Raw genomic sequence first — 24,753 nt, 5'->3', positions numbered from 1 at the left:
AAACATTCAATCTCTCTGAGCATCCATTTTATATCCTTACTAAGGGACTCTAAAGCCTCTTTCCCACTGAAATGATCAGGTTAATGCTGGTTTTAAAACACGCTTCGACTCGCTAACAATCGACTCCCTTCCCATTCCCCACCAAAAAAGTGGGGTCTGACCCCTGCTGGGAAGCCGCGTGGCCTCTGTCCCCCCACTGTGCCATGTTTGGTGACGCCATCAACCTGGGTTAGGTTTGATGATGTCACCAAAGCGACAAAAATCAGGAAAGCAAACAATGGAGAGCAACATGGAGGGGAGCCAAGACGTACTCAGAGCGCTTCATTGTTTCTTTCTTTTATCCATCTGAATCTCTCTCACCACTGCTAGGTCAGGTTAATCAAATGCAGAGAGAGTTGCTGTGGCTCGTTATATCAGACGCGACTGCCACGATGTTGTGACATACGTTCACTGCATTCAATGGTATCATGTAAATTAGCGAGTCGATCAGGGTCGGATGTTCCCACTGCATGCAGAGCCGTTTTAAGATGATTTTAACCAAGGTTGCTTGCCAAGTCGTTTCAAGCATGTCATCAGTGAGCCTTTCCCACTGCCGATTAAAGCCGATTGTTTGTAGGCTTAAGCAGGTTTTTGGGCCAGTGTGTAAAGGCTATTACTGTCTCCTCCCGGTGTGCTAGAGCAATCCGTTGTTCTGTGCTAGTTTGCACCATTTCCCTTTATGTCATTTTAATTCAATTCGATTCAATTTATTTATTAAGCACTGATAGATAACATATTTCCTCAAAGGCACTTAACAGAGACAATTCAATTAGATCATCCAGTCAGATTGGTTCAAAGTTTCCTATCTAAGGAAAACCAGTTGATTGCATCGACTCATTGACTCTTCAGCAATCCCTCACACCAAGCATGCCTGCAGCGACAGTGGAGAGGAAAAACTCCCTTTTAACAGGAAGAAATCTCCAGTAGAAACAGGTTCAGTGTGCGACTAACTGTATGTGCTCTCTTTTATGCATTTTGTGTTATAGCATAACTTATGTTAGCAGAATTTTTTTGTGTTTGCAGCACGTTTGTATTCAGAGTGTTTGCACTTTTCCTCTCTACTTTCTGTGATTGCAGTATTTTTCTTTTGCAGCGTTTGTCCTATGCATGTTTCTTTTTTATGTTGGGCTCATTTATGTATTTGCAGAGCGTTTGCATGTCTCAGCCGCCATCTTAAACGGCCCTGAAAAGGCGTGTTGTCAATCAGTGGTTTAGGAATAAACTGAGTGAACTGAATTGATGGGAGAATATAATCTTTAATGCGAAGATAACTATTTTCTTAAGATTGCATCACTGAAAACGTGTTTCTTCTTCCAAAAGAAAAGTCTAATAGATAATAAGAGAAAAGTGAGGGACGAAGAGAAAAAGAGACAAGGGCAAGTGAGATCAGCCAGGGTGGGCCATAAAACACCAGAACACCTGGCTTTGCTACAAAAATTGTTAAAATACGAGAACACTGCAAGATAGTGGTGCGTGGCTACGTGACAGGAGCAAAAATGTCCAAGTGAGACCCCAAAACGACCATAGCGGTTAAAGAAGGTCTCAGATGTTACATAGCTGATGAATCAAGGAAAAATACATCATTTGACAGCTACGAGTGGTGACCTGTGATTTGGGCGTGAGGTCGAGAATTGGTTTTGACCTGTAGCCGGTAGGTTGCTCCAGTACATGGCTGCGAATAACAGTCAGCGCTATGAGCAATATGATAGCATGGGTGAGGTAACTCCACCAAGGGTCCCAAGCCGTAAAGTGTTTACTGATGGGCTTGGAAGGGCTTCAATATTGGGAGATGAGGAGGGAATAAAAGTATGAGAAAAAGTGGATGGGAACATGACTTGGCTTTAGTTTGAATGGAAATCTGACAACCTGGAAATGGCAACAGAGGTCTGCTGGCTGCACAAACTGTAAGACAGAAAAAAAAGGACTGTTTTGATACAATTATTATGATTAATTTAACGAGGAATGTGGCTGGCACATTCAGCACAAATAATTGGCATCAAGTGCTTTCTGTCAGATACCAGCCAAAGATAAGCAATAAGAAAATCTGATGAAAGTGAAGAATGTGAGGTAAAAAAAAAAAGAAATATATATGAAATAAACCCGGAGAAACAGATCTCTTATATCAAAGTAGAAAGCAGGCTTATATGTAGAGAGAGGCTTATAAAGGCAGGGTGTGAACGACAGACAAATAACGCTGCGGAGGGATCAGATTTGTTTTCGATACTCCAAAGCATCATGGGACTTAAACTAACAGCCCAAGCATTTAACTTCCATCTGAAATGGATTTTTATGGACTCCAACAACACTTTGCAGGACAATTTAACCATTAAAGAAATAAAATCCTCATTCTTATCAGTGTCACTATTTTTATAACCTCCCCAAACCTAATTAGGAGTGTTTGCTACAATTTGCTGAGGCGGACACTTTGGCTGGGTTTTTTATCACCATGCTTAGAAGTTAGCTAAGCTGTTCTGGCAACATAACTGTTTCTTATTTTATCTAGTTTCACAAATCATGTCCATCTTAAGAACACACATTTTATATTGCACAAACACATGATGGAATAAGTCATGACAGAACCAGCCTGGAATCGCATTCTTCATCCATGATGACATCTGGCTCATTTGGACAATCTTTCATCCAAAACATCCTTGAAAATGCAGAGGTCATTTTGACTCACCGCTAAAAACGAGATGTGGGATTGGTTGTGCCAATATGCCAGATTGCCACTCACAGAGTGTGTGAGCGAGAGTGAGGTAAGAGCACAGATTAACCGTTGTCGATGATTAATACAACTTGACTTACTGACTTACTGCGAGCAATTACGGCCATGTCTTTTCTCAAGCTTGACTTTCTCACACTCATCGTGGAGCACTCGGGGGTCCTGGAACATGTGCATACCATACACACGTACGCACACTGCGCACACATGCCGCAGAGCCTCAGCCCACCCTCCGCTCAACCTCAAAACCACAAAGGGTTAAATATAATCAATCTTCTTTAACAATGCTGTCAGGGAAATGTCTGAGAAGGCCGACAGCAACGCTCGCATAGCTGCTGCGCACTGATGAAGGTGAGTGAACCTCTGAGGAGGACATCATTCCTGTGTGCCGTCAGCTAATGAATGTGACACAGTTAGAAACAATCTGTTAGAAACATGCTGGCTTTTTATTTTGATTTCTCTGCAAATTCTGTTATATAATCGGATCAATAACTGGATCCATGCATGCTTATGGAACTGTCTCAGGAAACAAATGCATGTCTTCATCAAGGATACACATAAAGGAATGTTCTGAGAATAACTTGGCGTTTTTCTCAAATGTTATTTATTTTCTTACATTTTCACCACTTTTTTTTTTTTTTTTTTTTAGAGATTGTTTGCTTTTCTAATTTAAATTTTTCAAACTGATCTTTGATGGAGTTTTAAACTTTTCATTCTTTTTCAATGTATAGATCACATGTCTTTCCTTCTGGAATCCCGCCTTGTGACTACCGGTCTGCATGGACTTTAGCAACAACATTTTTATTGGGCTTAATCCTTTAAAGGGCAAGTTACCATTTTTAATCACATGCATACCTCTTATAAATGGAGTCCCCCCGTCCCTTAGTGAGGTCTAGAAGCACAACATCTATATCCAGCCATTCAGCAAAGATGCTGCTAGATGGCTGTACTGTACATCTTATTTCTGCATTTTACCAATTAGATGAGCACTTGAATGATGTATTTCCTACTGTAAATAAAGTTGGGAAAAAAGTTAACAATTAAAGACAAAAAAGGTAAAAAGCTAATTGAAAAGTTAATAAGCCTAGTTAACAATTATGTTTAGGTATATAAACTAAAAAAATTTGCAAGTGCAAGCATTAATGCCTCTAATGTTATATTGTACCAAAAATAATGTTTTTCTTTCACTCTGAGTGTTTTTCATTAATTTCTTATAGAAGCACATTTATTATATTTCTTACTATATTCAGCAAGTCTGCGTTTCTTTTTATTACGTTGACATACATTTTTAGCATGAAAATATCCAAATTTTTTTATATTACAAAGGTAAAAAGTTCTTATCCTGGATTACAATAACACTATTGGCTTGAAATTTAGATTTTCAAAGTATTTCACTGAGTGCCCTATAAAGGGTTAAAGTGAAGATAATGTGACTAAAAATGCAAATTGGAAAAAATGAAATCAGTAAAACTCAATAAAGAAAATAAAATCTTAAAAAAAAAGAAATAGTTTAAGAGAAATAAAAATCTATGAAAACAGCAAAGTTCTGATCTAAACCTCAAAGTGTCATTTTTGGATTTTCCTTTCACTCCATATGGTGCACATTTCTGCAGAGAACCAACCAAAACCAGCCTGTAATTGTACACAATACCTGAGCTGACTTATGGGATCTCCAGCTGTACTGGTGGCTGTGGAGGCTGGCCAGCAGTATATTCTCATCCGTGTCCACTTGGCCAAAGCGCAGAGTCTCATTTGTGTCATTACAGATCACATAGTGACTGTAGAGCAGCTCCTCTGCATCCTGTTTCCCGTTCTGAAAAAGAAAAAGAAGGGTTATTCATTGCAGTATGGGCTGCCATACTTTAAATCAATGAAAATTCAAAAAAACATGTATTTTGTTTTCTTCATTAATTAAAGCTAATTGAATTCCAGGTTGTGACTATAAAAAGGAAAAATGTGAAACATAGTCGTGTTTCTAGTCCTCTACTTTGTACGTAGACTCTTGGTGCCTGATCTTCAAATATTCCATATAAGAGATGCTAAATTGCTCATGCAGTTTTTTTCTTAGTAAATATAATAATTGGGTATGTTGTGGGTAATCTACAAATATTACAACACATGCAAACCAGTTTGGTCCACCCATTAAAATGGACATGTCTCTCCAGTTCAGTCATTTTTTCCATTTTGGTTTAATTGTATAAAGATCGTCTGCCTTCCACTTGCATTCATTTCTGTTGGTTTTTCTTCCTTAAGATTTTTCTACTATTGTCATTTCAGATGGTCCATACAAGCTTATATGTGCACAGCATATCTCTCCAATATCTGGCAAAATGACTCCTTCTTTGCGACGATGGCCACAGAAATGTTAGCATGTAAATTCGAACCTCGCTTTCAAAAGTACTAAAAAAAGACACAAAAACTTCAAACAGAGATTCTGATTTGGAAAATTTGTTTGCATGTGGTAAATTTTAATATTTGCATGTCCTCCACCCATGAATTTGCAGTTGGGACATTAGAATATCATCTGCATATCGATGAAGGGATCCACACATAAAAAGGTTTTATACCTTCTTTGAAGACCTACTCTGTTTGTTCAAACGTATTTGCACATTTAAAAATGTGAAAAACCTTCTAAAATCAGAAGGGCCTATTAAAATTACTTTTACTGGCCTATGCTGAGCCTTTTTTGACTTTTGGAGAAGCAGCTCTTTTGAAGGACTTGGGATAATAGAAGTTAATACAGATATTTATCGTAATGTTGCTTATTTAGGACAGTTTTTGCTATATTTATTAGCCCTCAAAACCAAAAGGCCTTAAGGGGACTGAAGACTGGTCTTAATGTAACGGACACCCATTTTTAACCTCAGAGAGTCAGTTTAGAGGTATGGTGTGAATTAACTTAAGGTTAAGGTTAGAACTTACTGATAATGGTTATGGTCAGGGTAAATGTCAGGGTTAGGCCTAAATGTATATTAGCTGCGACATATGAATCAAGATGCTATGACGGAAAACATTTGATTGACAGATGACGGTTGATATATGATTGGCCGAATGACTTCCCTATGACTTTAAGTAAATGCCTCAAACACTTTGACAGGTCTAAGACATATATTTGTTTACCTTTCTTCACCATGTTAGTGTTTAAATGTAAGGTTTCTGCACCAAAGGGAGCATTAGCTTCTCCTCTGTGTTACATTCAAGCCAAAAAGCACAAAAAGTAGGCAAAACGAGGGAGAACCTCGGTTAAGCTTTTAAGCTTTGTTTTCAATTTTAGGTTGCAAATTCACATTATTATCTTTTTTTTCATCAATACCCCAGTTACTCAATTTGGCTCATATTTTACTCATCCTGCTCATGTATTTAGCACATTTTTTTTATTTGTGTTTTACTCCTTACTTGTTTTTTGCATAATTAACTAGCAAATAAAACAGTTTGTCTGTACATACAGTGTGTGTCCACATATAAATATAAATATATATATATATATATATATATGAGAGCTGAGGTCTTTTTTTTTTTTCCTCCTGCATCTGACGCCACTGTCGCCCTGATAACTGGTGAGCAAAGGATCCACTTCCAGCTGTAGGTTATCATGTTAGAAAGTAACACCCCGTTTGAATGTGTTTTCATAGAGCAAACTAAGTCCAGCCCTACGTTATCATGAAGAAAACTGTCTGAAAAACAGCTGCCGCTCACTCATATGTTCATTCCATTAAAAAAACATAAAAAAGGAAGAGAACAGTGTGTGTAAACTCTCCTGCAGTAATTCAATTCATTTTATTTATATAGCACCAATTCACAACACATGTCATCTCAGGGCACTTTACAATCAGATCATCCAGTCAGGCTGGTAAAAAGTTTATATGTAAGGAAAACCAGCTGATTGCAGTGAAGAACACCAGGCAGTACAATAAGCACAAGAGTTTATCATTGCTGTTAATATGGGAAGATCTATTTGAGCTGCTGCAGACTCAAGCCAGCTGATGGGGGCGCTCTTGCACACCCTCTGTTCAGCTCTTGATGCAGATAAATGCAGCTCATACTGCTTCTCAATAATTACTCAAACATGCTAAGAGAGAATTCAGAGATCTGGCAAGAGCTTTGTGCAGAAAAAAGGCAGCGATGGTTAAAAGAGGCTGGCAGTAAAATCTCAGAGTCTGACTGCCAAGCACGTTCAGGATCCTGGGGTGGTTGATTAGATCGAAAGCGGATGGGAAAGTTTACACCGCTTAAAGAACGAGTGATGATGGATGTGTGTATGTGTGTGAGCGTTAAAGAGTAAAATATAGATGGGACAGCTGCAGCAGTGAGTTTAAAGGCATTTCCAGTTTTATAGTGGAACTCTATCTGTGCCCCTTTTTTTGCATGTGTCACTGCGATTTACAAACTTCCTGCAGCCATCTTAAGATGCCATCGCTAAGCCCGCTCTCAGACCGGATCGTCTTTCCGCTCTGATTCACAAGCTAATGTGATACACTTATCAGAAAGCTCCTTTTTATAATCATACTCACTCCTTAAGTATGTAGGGGCTTAAACTGGATAAACACTAATACAAAGAAACTTAAACACTTAGCTCATAAATCTTGTAAAAGAGCACACGATGACAGCTTCGTCTTCAGACACTGTCCTACTTGGCATCAAAGCATCCTCTTACTCTAATCCACCTAGACTCCAAGCCATAGCTGTTTGGCCCCTCATAAAAATGCTGAGCTACGGTAAAATGTCTGGAAAACTGATTGTAAATAGCGGCCGAGACAAAACGCAAATAAAATAGGACCCTGTGGATGCTACAGTGACATTGTAAAGGAGAAATCGAACCCCGTTCTTCTGCTTCTCCACAGAAACGCCTAAAGCATCAGACACCTCTGCTACAGCCAGAAACTCTGATCTGCATTGTTTTCTTTCTGGTTTGCAAAGAGAAAAACAGAGCAAAACAGAGAACTATTGAAGCACGGAGAGAGTGGAGAAAAATAAAATTAATTGATAAAATTATGGGGTGGAAAATTCCTTTGTCTCAGCTGGATACAGAGCAGCCTGGGATTGTTCTGTGGGAAAGAGCGGTGGAAATACTACTGGACTATTGTGTGGCTTTCAACCAAAGCCACTTCCCTTGAGTTAGGAACCAAAGGGAGCAGAGACTGAGAACGGCACCTTGGGACCAAGTTGAAAATGGAGGCATGGGGTTGTTGGGGTGGGGGGGGGAGTCTGAGGCCACAGGGTGGAAGGAGACGGAGCAACAAGAACAATCCCTGCATTTTTCAAAAACGGTCATTTCAACAAATATCTGGACCCAATTGTTCCCCGCTGCATCTGGATGAAGACCTAAAGGTTACGATAAAACAGGACGGTCTGCTGTGCTTTAATGAAATTGGATGAATAGTAAACTGACATTAATAAGAATTTGTTTTGTTCAAATTGATGGAAGCTAATTATTATTATTTTTTAGTAGATTGCTTTCATTACTGTGGAAAATATGCAAAGCGACTATATGTTAGGACCATAAAAAGTGGGTTTTATTACTTTTTATTGCAATCCCTCTGGAAGAGGTCCATCTCTTGTGTTTGTAGTGGTCTGTTATGACTCTGGCTGGGTTAGAAGGTTGAAGCAGAATTATACTTGAGGAATCTGCTTTGTTTCAGAGCTGGCCCTGCAGGTCACTCAATAACAGGACTGCCTGTTAGCCTTGACCCCATGAAAAAGGAGAAGTATTGCTGAAAACTGAAATTCCTCAGAAGGACGGAGCTTTTAAAATCTCTGACATTTTATTTTAAAACAAATGGTCTAAGGAAGAATATTTTATATTTAGAGGTCATAGCTACAACTTTGCAAGCAAATGTCTGCAGTCATCACATGCTGATCCAGGAGGAGTGAATCCTCCAAGTCAACCAGTCCATGCAATCAGCTGGTTTCCTTTGATAGAAAACTCTGAATCACTCTGGAACGCTCTGATTGATGTTTGTTTAAAATGCTTTAAGCTTACATGTGTTGTGAATTGGTGCTACAGAAATACACTAAACTGAAATGAACTTTTGCATCAAAATAAAAACTTTTTCATAACTAATACATCCACTTAATGTTTACAGTGCAGCAGAATAAAAGCAAGACTTTTAATGAAGAAAATACTGTATATAAATGATTGCCTTATACATTTTAATAGGTCTAAAACATATATTTGTTTACTGCTGGTTACCATGCTAGTGTTTACATGTAAGGATTCTGCATCAAAAGGGAGTAGCAGCTTTCTTACATTCAAGCCAAAAAGCAGAAAAAAAGAGGCAAAACGAGGCAGAACATCGATCAAGCTTTTAAGCTTTAATGGATACTTTAAGTTGCAAAGTCACATTATTTGACTTTTTTTTTATCAATACCCCAGTTTCTCACTTTGGTTGTGTATAAAGTTGTTCTGAATGATCTAAGTTAAGAAAGAAAAAACAACCTTCAACAGAGGGGTTGGACTCAGGTTCCAGCTTTCAAAAATGTACAATGTAGCTATTGAGTTAATCTTTCCCGTTATCATGGCAGCCCCAGCCCTGTACAGGAGAGTGGAGGACCTCGTCTATTCAGCCAGGCCAACAATTCCCTTTAAGGACCTTTCAGACACTTAGATGGGAATGGCATTGTAGGCTAACAAAAGAAGCCAAACGACCCCCATTCCAAAGGGGCGGACCCCTTCATCTACTACTGTATAAAGCCTCGAACTCAACGCTATTTCTGAAATTTTGAGTTGAAAAAGCTTCCTGGATGGGAAGCAAAACGTCTTCAAACTTGGAAACTACGTCTAGTGGATTGTTTTTAATTTTTTTTGGAATGACTATGACCTGGATGACTGAGAAACTTCACCATCACTACCACATCCTGCTCATGAATTACACTATTTATTTTATTAGTATATTTTACTCTTTGTTTTTTGCATAATTAGCTAGCAAATAAAACCGTTCATCTGAATGTACAATAACAACAGAGGTAGGCCACTACGCATGTGCACAGGAGGTAAAAAAGGAGGTAGCTGAGCCAGTTAGCACCTCCCATGGAAGTGTGGAAATAAGATAGAAACAGGATAAATCTCCTTTATTTTCTAATTGGAGCATCTGGAGCAGATTGACCAGAACTTAGAGCTGCTGTAGATCAGTTTATTTATCTTTCACCATGCCAAGCTTTTGCTTTAGCAGGAGGCTTTACAGGATGATCAGGCTACATTTAGCGTTCACCTTCTTTCTGATACAGTAGTTGCCAATGACAATTTCCCCAATTTCCTTGATGTGCCCTTTGCTGCTCCCCTACAATTACTTTTTAAACATCAATCTTTGTACTAAAATATTCTGTCATGATTTGTGGACAATAAGATCTAAAGAGAAGCGTCATCTCTTGGTCAGAGCCTCTAATTCAGTGAGAGGGAGGGGTCAGAGTATCAAAACATATGCAAGAGGGGGGTCACTCCTGTGGCTGAAAGTTGAAGGGGATTTCTCTGGTAGTTGCAGGGATGTGGGCATTCACTGGTAAGGGCCATTTTTAACGGCTGCTACTGTAGCTCTGTGGTACTACCAGCAGATGGCACTAGAGAGGCACCAATCTATACCTGGATCAGATATGAGCTCCGTTTTTGATTAATTAGCTGGATCAGATGTTGGTGATTGGAATTTGGAGATTGCACTTTCAATAGAACTGTTATCTCCTTATTTCTTCTGCTTATTTGTTAATAGATAATATAAAAGTGCATTTATATCTGTGGTAATTAGTTCCTTTTTTAACAATGTTTAAATCAAGGCTAAAGCCTTCAGTCACATGGCTAGATACATGGTTAATTAATTTAACAGTTGAATAGGATGTGTATTGGATATCGCAGACAGCTAAGCCCAAACATTACCATCAGGTTGGATCTGAAAAAATCTAGATTGGTGCATCTCTAGACGACACAACGTCTGTTTAAGTCAGGTCATCTTTCGCGGTACTGAAATTCTATTAAGGCTCAAAAAGGAGGACTTAAACATTATCAGGAAGGACGCTTGGTGTTTATGACCTTATTTTATCAGGTGCAAAGGGTTTTTGGTGACTATGCACCTTTAATGAAGCAAAGGGGTTCAGAAGCCATGCAGAGGTTTTTCTGATAAGTTAAATATTAATTATAAACAAGAGCGGGCAACTGTGAATGTGCTGCATATGGTCAGGGAGGAGACATCACCTTTAATAGAAATAATTTACACTTAAACCTCGCAATGACATAAGCAGTACTTAGAAATCCTTCTGTTATATATATCAGCTGTGTCATTTATAGCAGCTTAATCTTCTTACAGCTGTGATCAACCTATAAGAGATTCGGGGAGCCTCCGTTTGAACTAGAGGATGTCAGCCCTGACAGGCGGCACGAGAAGAGTGAGCTGCAACATGAGCCACCCTCTAGAAACAAGCCTAAAACGGCCTTTTATTGTAACATGAGCAGCAGTCTAAAGTCTTATTTATGACTAAAATAACCGGCATAAATAGGGAACAAAGAGTGCTGTGATGACGCCACGGACTAAACTTGACAAATCAGTAAACAGTCAGTCAAGCCTCACTGATGTCACTGAGTGAAAACCAAGGCAATAAACTGCAAGCCAGAACAATCATTTCATAGTGTATTTTTATACGGCTTGTTTAATTTTATTTTCCACAGGTAAAAGACCACAGCTGTTTTTAGAAAAACATCGGCCATTAATTTTTTTTTTTCTTTTTTGACCTGGCACAGACTCCTGCACGCATGTAAAAATCATGAGAGAACCTTGTGTCTCCAGAGGCCAGTATATGAGTCAGCACAGCTAAGCAAAGCAGAGCCCTGATACAGGATTTAAAGCGCCGTTTGTGTGTTTCGGTGGAAGCGTGTACAGAGAATAAACATCTGGGTGGGGAACTAGGCCCAGATGAAGTCTTGGCAGGTGTCACCACTCAAGTTTTACCATGTTTTCATGGGCATCGCTTCACACACAAATATCCTGGCTACCAGAAACAGTGCTGAGAGCAGAGATCTGGGAAATGATGAGGCCCAAACGCTGGTATCCTCTTAGTCACAATCTACACCAAACAGAGAGGCAATTCCCCACTGAAAATTTTATTACAGCTGGCGTCCAACCTGAAGCAGTCTCATGGAATCCACTCGGTCAAGTTAACTTATATTTCATCTGGGACTAAAGACAGGCTTTTACCAAATTCTCTGATCGTGCACAGATTTTTGAATGATTTCTAATCCCTTCTCTTAGTGCCACATGGAGTTATTACAAAGGCTAACGCAACAGACATAATAAATTATTCCAACCACTCCCTAACTTTCTGAAAAGTGATCTAAACGTAGAAACTTTTAGATGAAATCTAACTTTGAACCTTAGAGAACATGTCATCCAATTACCTCAATGACTGAATTTAAACATCATACAGCAACAATGAAAAGATATAGAAAAACCTTTCAACACTTAAAGTCAAGAAAATGACTTTGAATAGTTTCAAAGTTCCAAAAGGCAGGTGTCCAAATAAAACGTGCCTGAGGTCCAACTGTGTTTCTGATCTGCCACTGAGTGGTAAAACGTTTAAAGCCGGCTGGTTGGGTGGAGGTTGCGAGGTTAAGGCTGATTTATACACAGAAACCAGGTCGTCTGCGTGTGTCGCAGTTAACGCAGATATGCACCCTCTGGTGCACCTTCCAAATTGTAGATGACCACAGATAGGAGGCCTCTTATTGGTCAATTATACATCCACTCTACACTATGCATATGTCCAGTTTAGTACCTTGCTGGCTTGTTTTGTTTGTATGACCGCCATTGTGGAAAACGACCCGTGAAGATGGACCAACTAAAAGAACGAGGTGCGCAAGAACGCTGGGACCCTTTTCCCACCTGAATCCCCTCTCTTTTTCCCCCTCATGTCCCTCCATTGTCACACAAACTTGCCCCCACTTCGTCACCGCCACGGCCGTATCTAGACCCACAGCTGGTTCCTGATTGTCCCCTTTTGTGCTGTAGCGTGGAATAACATAGCGCAGACCACGCTTTAATGTTGAGAATAAATCAAAATTATCTGCGACAAGCTCACTGCGACACACACTGCTGCGGGAGGACAACCAGCCTTTAAGAATAAATTAGTGGACCATCTAGTGGACGGTGGCAACATTTGTACCCTGAGCTTTAACTGAGTTGGGAAAAACTGCTCTGCACCTTGGGGATGGAATAACCCCCAGAAAGAGCTCAAATTAGAAACTCTGGTGTCCATTAATGAATTTAAAGTAACCATGAAGAATGTAGTGATGGAGATATGTGCTTGTTTTTCCTGAGATGCTCAATGTGTTTTAACATACTGCTCTGATTTTATTATGAAAAATGTAATATGTTGTAAATATGTATGAACTTCCTGTGGTTTGGCTGCTACCTTGGCCAGCTCTCTCTTAAAAAAAATAAAAAAAACATTACAATCGAAATGAACATTTCCTAATTGTAAGCATACGGTTTTCTCTGATTAAAAGCTCCCAAATGGTGTAAAGTATGAGGGTGCTTCATGTTAGCTGGTGAGAAACAGGGTTTGATATTTCTATAGGTTTTTTGGTGGATCACACCAAACAGGTGTGACACAGAAGAAAGTGGAGCTACCGGTGAGCTGAAATGAAAAAAGAAACCCATCGAAAACTTTAGAGTCAAATGAAAACAGGCAGAATGTTTGCCTGAAAGATTATCCTACAGAATAAATCGGTTCTGCAAACGTTTCAATCCAGGTTTAGCGTATCTATGAGCCTGCAGCTAACGGTGACTTCATCATGTTAAAATGAATCTAAAAAGCAAGATTAGAGACGTAGACTGTACAGTAGATAAAGGCAGTTTTTTGGGAAAACCTTATAAAAAAAATTAAAATAAATCTCGTAAATCTGAAACAGGAAAAAAAATAATTAAGATAAAGATTTTCTCCTTTTTAACTCTTAAACAAAACAAAAAAAAAGTAATTATTGACATAAATGTGAGGCAGGTGCGGCTGCCTGATGGGATGCAGGCGGTCTGTACCTGTTGCCAGCTGAGCAGCGCGGCGTCCACGGTATGGATGGCATACTGGCTGATATTAAGCAGCACAGGATCCACAAACACATCAACAGCTAAAGAAGAGTTCTGGGGGCAGCTGATGGCGGTGGCCTGCCCCTAAAAGACAAAAAGGATAAAAGAAAAATCAAATCAATAAACCTTTTTTTGTCTGAACAATAAAAAAACTGATGCTCAGCTACCTTTAGCGCACAGGACTGAAGAAGCTGCAGGTGGGTTAAGTTTCGGTACTCCAGCAGTTTGCAGTCCAGCTGTGTGGAAAAGCTCATCTCCTGACAGCGGCGAGGCCCGTTGTTCCACTGACGCATGAAGACCTGGGGCTCCCGAGAACCAATCACCATGAACTCTTGCTCTTGAGGTAACTTCCTGTCGGGTAGGAAGGGATGACGTTTCCTTGATGGAACTGGATGAAAGGAAAATAAAACATATTTAGCTTTAATTATTGATAAACATATAAAAACTGTTAATAACATGTTTCCAATAAATATCGTTGAATTAAAACGACCAATCAGCAGTCTGCTAGGCTATATCTAAGAGACAATATCAACTTAATTAGATCCATACTATAGATTCTGATCATACATAAGGCATAAAATGTAAAAAGAAAAAAACAATTTTAATCGTTGGAAAGAAAGCTTTGAATGAAGATGCTTGCAAACGTAATAATGATCCTTCAATTTGTTTCAGTGTATTTTATTGGGATTTATGTAGAACGATTATTGTTTTTATTGCCCTTTTATTATGTGTATTGATTTTACGATTGTTATATAAGATGGGCGTTTTAAATAAACTTGCTATGAATTGAGTATTCTGCTGCAGGCAGAGCCGAACCCATCTGGCCACCTGCTTTACAAAAAAAACAAAAAAAACACAGTTTTTAATGTGCTTAAATTGGCATGTCAATTAAAAGACTTAAACTACAAATGAATACATTAAATGTAAATAAAATATATACGTAAGCATAACACAAATAAGTGGATCAAAATAATAATAGTAATAAACTTTAAAGTCCTAAGATAGAAAACAAAATCAGTCAGTTAAACGGTTTGATTGAAATGCCTACAAAGTGTTTTTATGCTTTTGTACGGTGACCTTGAGTGTCCAGAAAGGACTATTTAAATAAAATGTATTATTATTATTACAAAGTGGTTCTAGATGATGCTTTCTATAAAGATAAACTAAACATTTAATGTTAGACGTTTGAACACAATAATTCTTACAGTGATCATCTACAAATTATGATAAAAAAACACAAACAAGGATACTCACATTGACTACTATGCATTTATAGTATACTAAGCATCATTTTTGATATTCATGTTAGATTAGATACTTTATTTCATTACCACAGTGAAAGATTAATTAGCTTTTGCCAAAAGCAATAAAATGCAGTTAAAAAAGGTTATGGAGGATGATTAATAACAATCAAGTAAACTTTAACAGGTGTTTTTACAATTTTAAATCTAATACATTTCAAATTTATTAAATTTAATAATAATTTAATGAATATCTGTTGGTAAGATGATGAAAAAGGAAGATCCTTTTTATTGACGATCAGATATAAATATAGCAAATGATGAAGGTGTAGATTAGGTCAACGTGGTCATTAGGGTTTTATTTCTATAAATGATCCAGATGATTTAGGACTCCTTCTTGTCTGCTAAACTGGTATCATGTCGAGGCTACTCTGCAAAAATAGATCTTAAAACGTAAAAGATTTCTTATGAGAAGTTTGGCCCTTGAAATAAAATAATCAGATATACTGCACTTAAAAGAAGATAATAGTAAGGTTTTTTCCCATTTTAAGTACAAGAATCTCACTTTGCAGGCAGACTGTTTAATTAACCAACTCAAATCTGCACTAATGCTTAAAAATATTACTAATATTTGACTCGCTTTTTGTGCAAGCGCTCAGAAGGAAGTTATAAACAGGTTGAAGTTAAAATTTCTCAGGTCTGTATTCGTTTAACCTTTACCTGCAGCTATTTACAAAAATAGAAGCAAAACTGATGAACATATAACAGTGAGGACCCAGACTGATGCCTTGAATATTTGCACCAGTCTCACCATGACCTCATCTGTTGTAAAAGCAGTGAAAATATAAATATTTACCAAAAAAAAGGAAACACATTTGTCTTTTCTATATATTTATACTTAAAGGCCTATTATCATGCTAAACAAGCTGATTTAATAATAATAATAATAAATGAACTTTATTGATCTCGCATTGGAGAAATTTACCTCTGCATTTAAACCATCCCCTTTGGGGAGCAGTGGGCTGCCATTGTGGGGCGCCTGGGGAGCAGAGTGGGGTTAAGGGCCTTGCTCAGAGAGCCAGAGTGGCAGTCTGTGGGATTGAGACTTAAACTCAGAACCTCATGATTCCAAGCTCAATGCCCTAACCACTAGGCTGCCACTCCCCCAGACTGCCACAGGTTTTTAACTATTAATGCTGCTCCTTCATGTATTTTGCTTGATTCCTGCCTGTCTGATTAATCCTGATGAGCTCAGCTGTCTGAGCAGCAGCCCCTTTCTTACCTGTGGATGCAAGCATTGAAGAATATCTACATAAGAACATGCCCTCCAGGAAGCACCTATGTTAACTGTGCTACGCCCGCAAAAAAAACAAAAAAACAACGAACACCAGGGGTGATGTGAGGCAAGTCTGGAATCTGAGGTGGCTCTTTCAGCATCTTATCAGGGCAGCAACCTCTCCTGTTTCTTTTTTCTAATTTCTAAGCAGTGAAAATATTTGAAGTCAAATGGTTTTAATCAGGGTCTCTGACTTTACCTGTACTTCATAATAAATTCATAAGGAAGACTAAATAAATCATAAGGCATTATTGCATCATATACTTGGCTACAAGTGACTTAAAAGGCTTCAAATAGCATAATAAAGGCCCTTTAAAATGTTAGTTGAGAGTATATTTGAGTTTTTTGGTCACATGACAAATTAAAACAAAAAGGAAGAAGTTGAACACAAAGTCAGATACTAAACTATAAAATCCTTAAAGTTCCAGAGAGTGAATGTTTTCCCAGATTTCTGGTTAATTGTTTAGGTGAGACATGAAACTGTGCGATGCAGTTCAGCTTATTTCAGCGTACCTGTACCCAGCTGCTCGAGGTGGTGGCACAGGTGAACTTCCAGCTTTGCTAGTTGTAAGGAAACGCCGAGCGAGGGGACGAACCAGGGAGCGAAACAGGAGTCCACACGGGTACAGGCTGCCAGTGCTATCGGTGATACCAGCTGATCGCATGGAGGCTGAGACCCACAGTCACTATCAGAGCTGGAGGGGAGAAACTTTGACTCAGTGAAACAGATAAAGAACATGATAATAATCACTGATGATTAACATAAATATATTTGCAGTAATAATAAGAGAAAAATAAAGATTAGCAAAAACTCTTGAAGGTTTATATATAACAAAAGCAATGGCTTCATCCATATGGAGTGCATTTTGTTCCAATATTGTTGCAAGCGAAGAACATTTTATAAAAGGAAATAAAAAAAATGCAAATATAGAAATGGAACTTAATTAAAAAAGGTTTTGAAAGTACATTTGCTCTTTTCTCAGATTGTATTTTTAAAACATTTTGTTAGGGGGTGCAGTAGTTAGCGCACACGACCCATGTAGATAAGCCCTAGCCCTTGACGCGGCCGACCTGGGTTCGAATCCGACCTGTGGTCCTTTGCTGCATGTCTTTCCACCTCTCTCATACCTCCTTTCCTGTCAGCATACTGTCCAAAAGAAAGTGATTCTTGTAAGAGTTGTCATAAAATATAACCTTATTTTCGTAATCTTACGACTTTATTCTCGTATTTCATGACTATTCTCGTTGTGACTTTATTCTCGTAATTTTACAACTTTATTCCTATAATGTTACAACTATTCTCATTGTGACTTTATTATCGTAATGTTAACACTTTATACTCGGAATTTTATGCCTTTATTCTCGTAATGTTATGACTATATTCTCATGTTATGCCTTTATTCTCGTAATTTTACAACTTTATTCTTGTGATGTTACGACTTTATTCTCATAATGTTACGACTATTCTCATTGTGACTTTATTATCGTAATGTTACCACTTTATTCTCATAATTTTATGACTTTATTCTCATGTTATGACTTTATTCCAGTACTTTTATAACTTTATTCTTGTAATGTTACTTTATTCTCATAATTTTACGACTATTCTCGTTGTGACTTTATTATCGTAATGTTACCACTTTATTCTCAGAATTTTATGCCTTTATTCTCATAATTTTATGACTTTATTCTCGTACTTTTATGACTATATTCTTGTTATGTTACGACTTTACTCTCATAATTTTACGACTATTCTCGTTGTGACTTTATTCTCGTAATGTTAACACTTTATTCTCATAATTTTATGACTTTATTCACATGTTATGACTTTATTCTTGTAATTTTACGACTTTATTCTCATAATTTTAGGACTATTCTCGTTGTGACTTTATTATCATAATGTTGCGACTTTATTCTCGAAATAGAAAAAAAGATTCTGTAGCCTGGACTTTATACTCCTTCGTAGGAATGAAACTCACTCCATACATCCATAAAATAAATGGCATTTCTACATCTTTCAAAAACACATAAATCCCTATCAGGACAAACACCAGGACCTCTCAGGAAAACCTGGAAGCAAAGAGACAATAACTAACTGTCCAGGGTTGTTAGGTAAATTATTGCAGCCAGTTTCCAGGAAAACTCCTCGGTGGACATTAACTGCATTTCATGGTTGATGATGTCGAAGTGGAAGCAGTTTAAAATGAACGACCATTTGTTCTATAATTTGCAGCTACCATGATCCACTTTAAGAGGAAAACTCTGGAGAAGTGAAAAATGCGGGTCCAGCGGAGCGCTCCTTAAAAAGATAACAATCATATGTTGACAATTTTCATTACTTCCAGTTGGCAGCGCAGCCAAGCTATTTTTCTGGTGGAAACTAAAGTATGGCAGATGGAATGAGGGAGTAAGGAAAGGGGATCAGTTTTGATCAAAAAAGACAAATAATTCAAACATTAAGGAAATGTAGTGTTTGGGGGTATGATTGTAATGAAATACAGATGTTTATTTTACTTTACACACAGTATATGGTCCTGCAGAGAGCTCCGTGTTGAAGTTGTCTAAACCACACAGAATGCAGGCCTGGCGCTTCGTTTACCCAAAAGATTTTCTAAGTCCCCAAAAAAGGAAGCAAAAAATGGAAAAGAAAGAAAACAGGATGAAGTAAGATAAGAAACGGAGGAGAGAACTCCAGAGTGAAATTTGTTAAAACGCCGTCAGAACCCCGGAGATGTAACAGAAGGCTAAGGGAGACGCAAGGGAGAGAAACCAGTGGCAGCGAGAAGCATGAAGTAAGAAGGCGCTCTGGGAAGTGTTAGAGCTTGGTGAGATCCAGCCTGGGCTAAGAACGGCCTAACAGCTCACCAGTTAACCTAAAGGAGAGGGGGGGGGGGCTCATTGTGCTTCCCTTGAGCTTCCCCTCGATTAGATACACTCAAGGTAAGCAGGAAGGAATCCGGATGGGCCCTGACAGGCACTTGGTGTGCTGGGAAATCTCATTAGGCCTATCTGAACGCCTTCCAAGCCCGCTCCCTGCTCCTGCACACCAGATGTGGGGCGAGGGACACATTTTAGATCTTTGTGCTCCACAGTCTGGAAGCCCTCTGTTTTTCCTCACACCCGACGGGAACAGAGAAGGCACATCCACACACACCTGAAGGAGGTTCTAATAAGCTTTGGGTCTAATTTATACTTTTCAAACTGAATGTTCAAAAAAAAGAATGTTAATGTTAATTTTAAACATCATAGTTTGCATCTTTGTGGGATTTCTGTGGAAAAAAAGAAACGATGACAGATTAGCAGAGAAGTTCTGGATGATTCGGACGTACCAGCAGCTAACTGTTAGCCGCCGTCAATGCTAAAGTTGATATTTTCTTGAAAACTTGAAATGTCATGAAAGCTTTATTTTATCTATGGAAAAACAAAACAAACCCAATATATTTTTGGCATTTAGAAGCCCGTACATTTAGACAAGCATGTAAAACGCCATATTTGGACCTGTCAAACACGCGCCGCCTCATTCGCCACGGATTACACAGCTTTTGACTCATGAAGGTTTTACGCTATTTGTGAAAAACAGGGAACTCTTACTGTAGTTTTCCCCCGAAATATTATTAGACTCTTGTCTCGTTCTTGTGAACCCACCATCATGTATCGCTAAATCTCCCATTATCTCACGCTGAAGCACATTAAGTAACAGTAAGCATCTTAGGGTTCAGCATCCTGGTCATGGACACTTTGTTTTTATAATTATTCAGGCAGATAAATCTCAGAAAGATGTGACATTTTATCTTAGAGAGGGACCCGTCTTACCTGAACATTTATGTTAAAACTGAATTAAGTCAGACAAAAAGAAGTGACTGAAAACATAAACATAAAGCAAAGGCAGCAAAAATAAAAAATTAGAAGTAGGAACAGATAGTTAGTGAGGCTTTTCTTCTCTCAATGGAAGAAGATGGAACCATTTTTCTCCAATGAGCCTCAGCAGTCAACATATAATCCCAGGTTTTATGTTAGAGGAGAGTTGGCCTCACCTCTGCTCATCGCCTCCCTCTGCGTTATGGTTGAGGACGATCCTCCAGAGGTCTGAGGCCACCAGCTCTTTCTGCTGATCAGTGAGGCTCAGGCTGGGCAGCTGCAGCTGGCAGGCACGGCTTTCTGACAAGCTGAACTCCCGGTATGAAACAAAGGCCTGCTGGAGCTCATCCCAGTACTCCAGACTGCATGGTACCTGAAGGCAAAAACAGTCAGTCCCATTAATAATTAGCTTATTCACGCCTGCTGTTATTATCCATACTTAATGTAATGTTATGAACATATCTTCAACACTCTTTCTGTCCTCAGGATAAATGTGTGAAAGAGAAACCCTTTAAACCTACATCCAGAAATCTGAACCATCTCTTATTCTGAGTTACATTTACCCACCTTACAGTTTTGAAACCTTTCTTATATAAGCAGAGAATGTGATCGCTTGAGCAGTTTCCCTTTTTCTTTCTTCCACACAGTCAACTAGTTTGTACTAAAAACCTCAGAAAAAAAAACATTTAAGTTGTAGACAGTCGAAGGGACAAGAGGAAACACCTCCGGCAGTGGTTTGTTGGAGCAGACGGAGAAGCCAAACTGCGTTTTTCTTTTTTCTCCTAAATATCACAGCTAAAAACTTGGGATTTTTAACTCAGAAAAAATTGAAAATGTTACTTTTCCTCAGATATTCATCAGTTGGACAGAGAACACTTGACGCTAATTCTTTTAGCATAGTTTAATCAAACAGCTTTTAACCAAACATATCTTCATAGCTACTGTATATTTGATTCTAATCTTTGTTACCAGCAGCAACTGCTAAACATTAAATAGAAATAATCTCTGGATTTGCAATAAAAGAGACCAGTGGTGTCCAATATCTGACCCCATCATCATCAACATAGTTAAAGATATAGTGGAGGATGTTCTTAATCTGGTGGATCATCTAAATAATTGGTCCTCCTAATTGTCAATCATTCAGGTAATATGCTTACCTAAGGCCGCCCTAAGTGTTTTTCTACACATGTGCACTTTCAGGCATATTATGTGTGAGCTACGGTTTCACCCAGTCATTGAAACTCGCCTCTCTCACCGCAGTTCTTTGAAAATCGCCGAGAGTCATAAGAGAAAAAGTGTCTACAGAAGAGAGAAAAAAGACCAGAGTGTTTTTTGGAGATTCTTTCATGCAATGGCGTAGAATGAAAGCACAGGTCAAGCTTCCGACTGATGAGTCGGTTGCAGTTTCTACTCAACAGGTAAAGTTTGGCATGCTATTTGGAGAAATCCATTTCACATCACTGCTAGTAAAGGGCTTGTGCATGCTCTCACACACGTCTAATAGGCGTTCCCTCTCGGGAGCGGGTACATGATTGTGCATGTGCATTTTTTTAAAGTGGCGAGGGGGGAGTCTTTAAAAAAAGTGCGAAAATACTCCACTGTAACAAAGATGGATGCACTGCGTGATGGGGGCGGAGTTACGTGACCAAAGGGTAGAAAAAAGCAGTGTTCATCTGTCCAGTCAGTTAACTGAGGACACTGTAAAATCCTCTATATAGTCCTTGCTTTATACATTGATGGAGGGATTTAGGGGTTAGGGCGAACATTCAGACAACGTGCAAATTAAATTAAACGTGCAAAAGCCTGTTTCTCCTCGTGTACGCTCTCGCACGCATTTAATAGGCATTCCCTCTCAGGAGTCGGTACAAGGTTGTGCATGTGCATTTTTTATTTATTTTTTTAAAGTGGAGACGGGGGGTCTTTCCAAAAAATTGGAAAAACCTCCACTATACCTATAAAGTAATTTCATTAGATACAATGCATTTTAAATAAGAAGAATGATGAATAATGAAGCCTAGAACTTAGCATCAACCTAAACAGCCGCCACATGTTTTGCTTAAATTCTACCCAGAAATACTTGATCTGTTCTTGGTGTGTGTTTAACAGAGAGATCATTGGGTTTGCTTTAATTACAGCCTTGATTTTTAGCTTTAATCAGAAAAAAAAACCATCTTCTGAATTATCATGGAGTCCAACCCCCCCCCTCAAACAACTGAGAGCGCTTTGACAGAAGACCACCAACACAGTAAGAATGCAACTCATCTCCACCATAACGGCGCATGGCCACAAGCCTAATACTAGACAGTCATCAGCGCTGAGAAGCTGTGGCCAGTTTTCACACTGAACAACAGCAGCTCCTGCTTATGCTCTCTGTTAAAGAAGATGTGATTAATCGCAGGGCTTCAGGCCAAAAAAGAAACAACAATGTGAACTAAAGCAGCTTCTCAGTCTCCCCTCTGACCACCTGTATGACTTTCCCCCCTGATGGATGAAAAGAGGCAGAGCCCTCCTGAGGACACACCTGAAGAACAAGCCGGTGGAAAGTCCTGAATATGTTTGCATGGGGGGTTAACAAGTGAATCGTTCACCGCAGGTATAGAGCTCCTTGGATGACTACCAAATTCTTGGGAATGTCCCACACACAGACACCAACATTTGCTGTGTGTGTGTATCCATTTCTCAGGCAGATGAGGAAAGCGAAGCTTACATCATGAACAAGCTGTCACACAGCTTTCACTTGAATCGGCTCCTCCTAATTGCACCTGACAGAGTTGTGCACCCGCAATCCCAACACTGAGCCACCAGAGCGGAAACTCACTGAATCCCTGTTGAGAACTCCCAGAGCCGGTTTGCTAAAACGCCGTGCATGCTCTTTCCCTGCACCTGGGATATCCTATACACATGACGACATGCAGAAATGGATATTTGAGGCATACATGGTAGAGTGAAATACATGTGCATGGCTGAACGTGCGTCATGGTCCTGTCCACTTGTAGTTCTGGCTGTGGAAAAGAAAGCTGAGATGAATGACAACCGATTCCTGGTTGGAAGGAAGACGGAAAAAAAGAAAGGTCTGAAAAACAGGCAGGGGATTGTATATATGTATATCCAAGAGCAGGAGTATTCCAGCTCCGTGAAAGACAAAGGTAATCATATGTGTATACACAGGTGTGCGTTTGTATGCGAGTACATGATGCGGCGTGGGCAGCGTCGGTTTCCTGGGCCTGATTGCGTGTGTACCTTATCTGAAAAACAATATGCAAGGCTGAATGTCTGACATTCGCCCAGCTGGATGAGTCCAATCTGTGTTTTCCTCAAACATCCATCAAAGCGATCCTGGCAGCTAGGCCTTGGGCAAAGTATCAGTCAAAGTAACGTCTGAAATGTTTGGGTGTTCAAAGGCCTCTGAAACTATGTTGAGGAATTTTTAAGTAGTTAAATATTCCAAACTGTTTACAAATATTTTTAGATTCAGAAGTGTTGGCAGCTTATATAAATCTTCCCATCCCTGCCAGCGAGATCTTTTTAGGAAATAAAAAATTAACTACAACCAACCACTCTGCTGAGATTTATTTTTCTGGATGGGTTTGAACGATTCCAGTTTCTCAGAAGGTTAACTAAAGGCAGGCGCTCTAAAGCAAATACACAACAGAAAGAAATTATTTCAAGTCCTGAGTTTGGCCAAAGTGTGACGCAAACCCAGTTCTTTTAACCCAATAACTTTCCCGTCCCGTCCATAGAACGTAGGCCTCAAAATCTGCCACCTCATTCAGCCACAATAAGGCTGCTGTCTACCATTACAATGGCAGTTTGGACGCTAAACAAGGGTTAAAGAGCAGCAGCTGATTTAATCTTTACTTTTTAAGGTGTTTTAAAATGCTTTTTTGCAATTTTTATAGATAACAGGTTAAGTTTGCAGAAAAAGAATGAGCTGAGAATCTAGTTTTAAAGTAGTAATATTATCCTTTATCTGATGTTATTGAAATATTGCTTAAAAATAAAACATTTTATCAGTTTTAATTAGCAATTTTTATTCTCCTTTCAAAAACAGCTATTGTGATTTACAACTATCTTTGTATCATTAGAGGAAGAAAAAAATCCATACAGCAAAACATGCTGGTAACAGCAGGGTAAGTTAAACACCTAACAACAGCGGGCAGAAGCAAAATGGACACCACACCTTTTCAGATTTGTAACTTAAAGTAAAATTAAGGTATTTTAAATGGATGGATGGATGGATGGATGGATGGATGGATGGATGGATGGAGGGATGGATAATGGATGGATGGATGGATGGATTGATAATGGATGGATGGATTGATAATGGATGGATGGATTGATGATGGATGGATAGATGGATGGATGGATAATGGAGGGATGGATAATGGATGGGTGGATGGATGGATTGATAATGGATGGATAATGGATGGATGGATTGATAATGGATGGATAATGGATGGATGGATTGATAATGGATGGATAATGGATGGATGGATT

At 38.9% G+C, this 24,753-nt stretch overlaps 1 protein-coding gene across 1 annotated transcript in view; it reads right to left on the bottom strand.

Annotated features, from left to right (window-relative positions):
* Positions 1 to 4,412: 4,412 nt before the first annotated feature.
* LOC107100003 (vacuolar protein sorting-associated protein 13B-like) overlaps positions 4,413 to 24,753 on the bottom strand; it is a gene marked incomplete at both ends in the record, with an annotated part of 299,591 nt that continues 279,250 nt past the window's right edge. Inside the window, 5 exons of the mRNA XM_015398349.1 lie at positions 4,413 to 4,574; positions 13,774 to 13,905; positions 13,989 to 14,209; positions 16,912 to 17,093; positions 20,433 to 20,629. Of these exons, the coding sequence (XP_015253835.1) occupies positions 4,413 to 4,574; positions 13,774 to 13,905; positions 13,989 to 14,209; positions 16,912 to 17,093; positions 20,433 to 20,629 (894 nt within the window). The remainder of the gene's footprint in view (positions 4,575 to 13,773; positions 13,906 to 13,988; positions 14,210 to 16,911; positions 17,094 to 20,432; positions 20,630 to 24,753) is intronic.

The sequence above is a fragment of the Cyprinodon variegatus genome, unplaced genomic scaffold (genome assembly GCF_000732505.1).
Source record: "Cyprinodon variegatus isolate N-32 unplaced genomic scaffold, C_variegatus-1.0 Scaffold929, whole genome shotgun sequence".
Lineage (NCBI taxonomy): Eukaryota > Metazoa > Chordata > Actinopteri > Cyprinodontiformes > Cyprinodontidae > Cyprinodon > Cyprinodon variegatus.
This window is presented reverse-complemented; position numbering and strand designations above follow the sequence as displayed.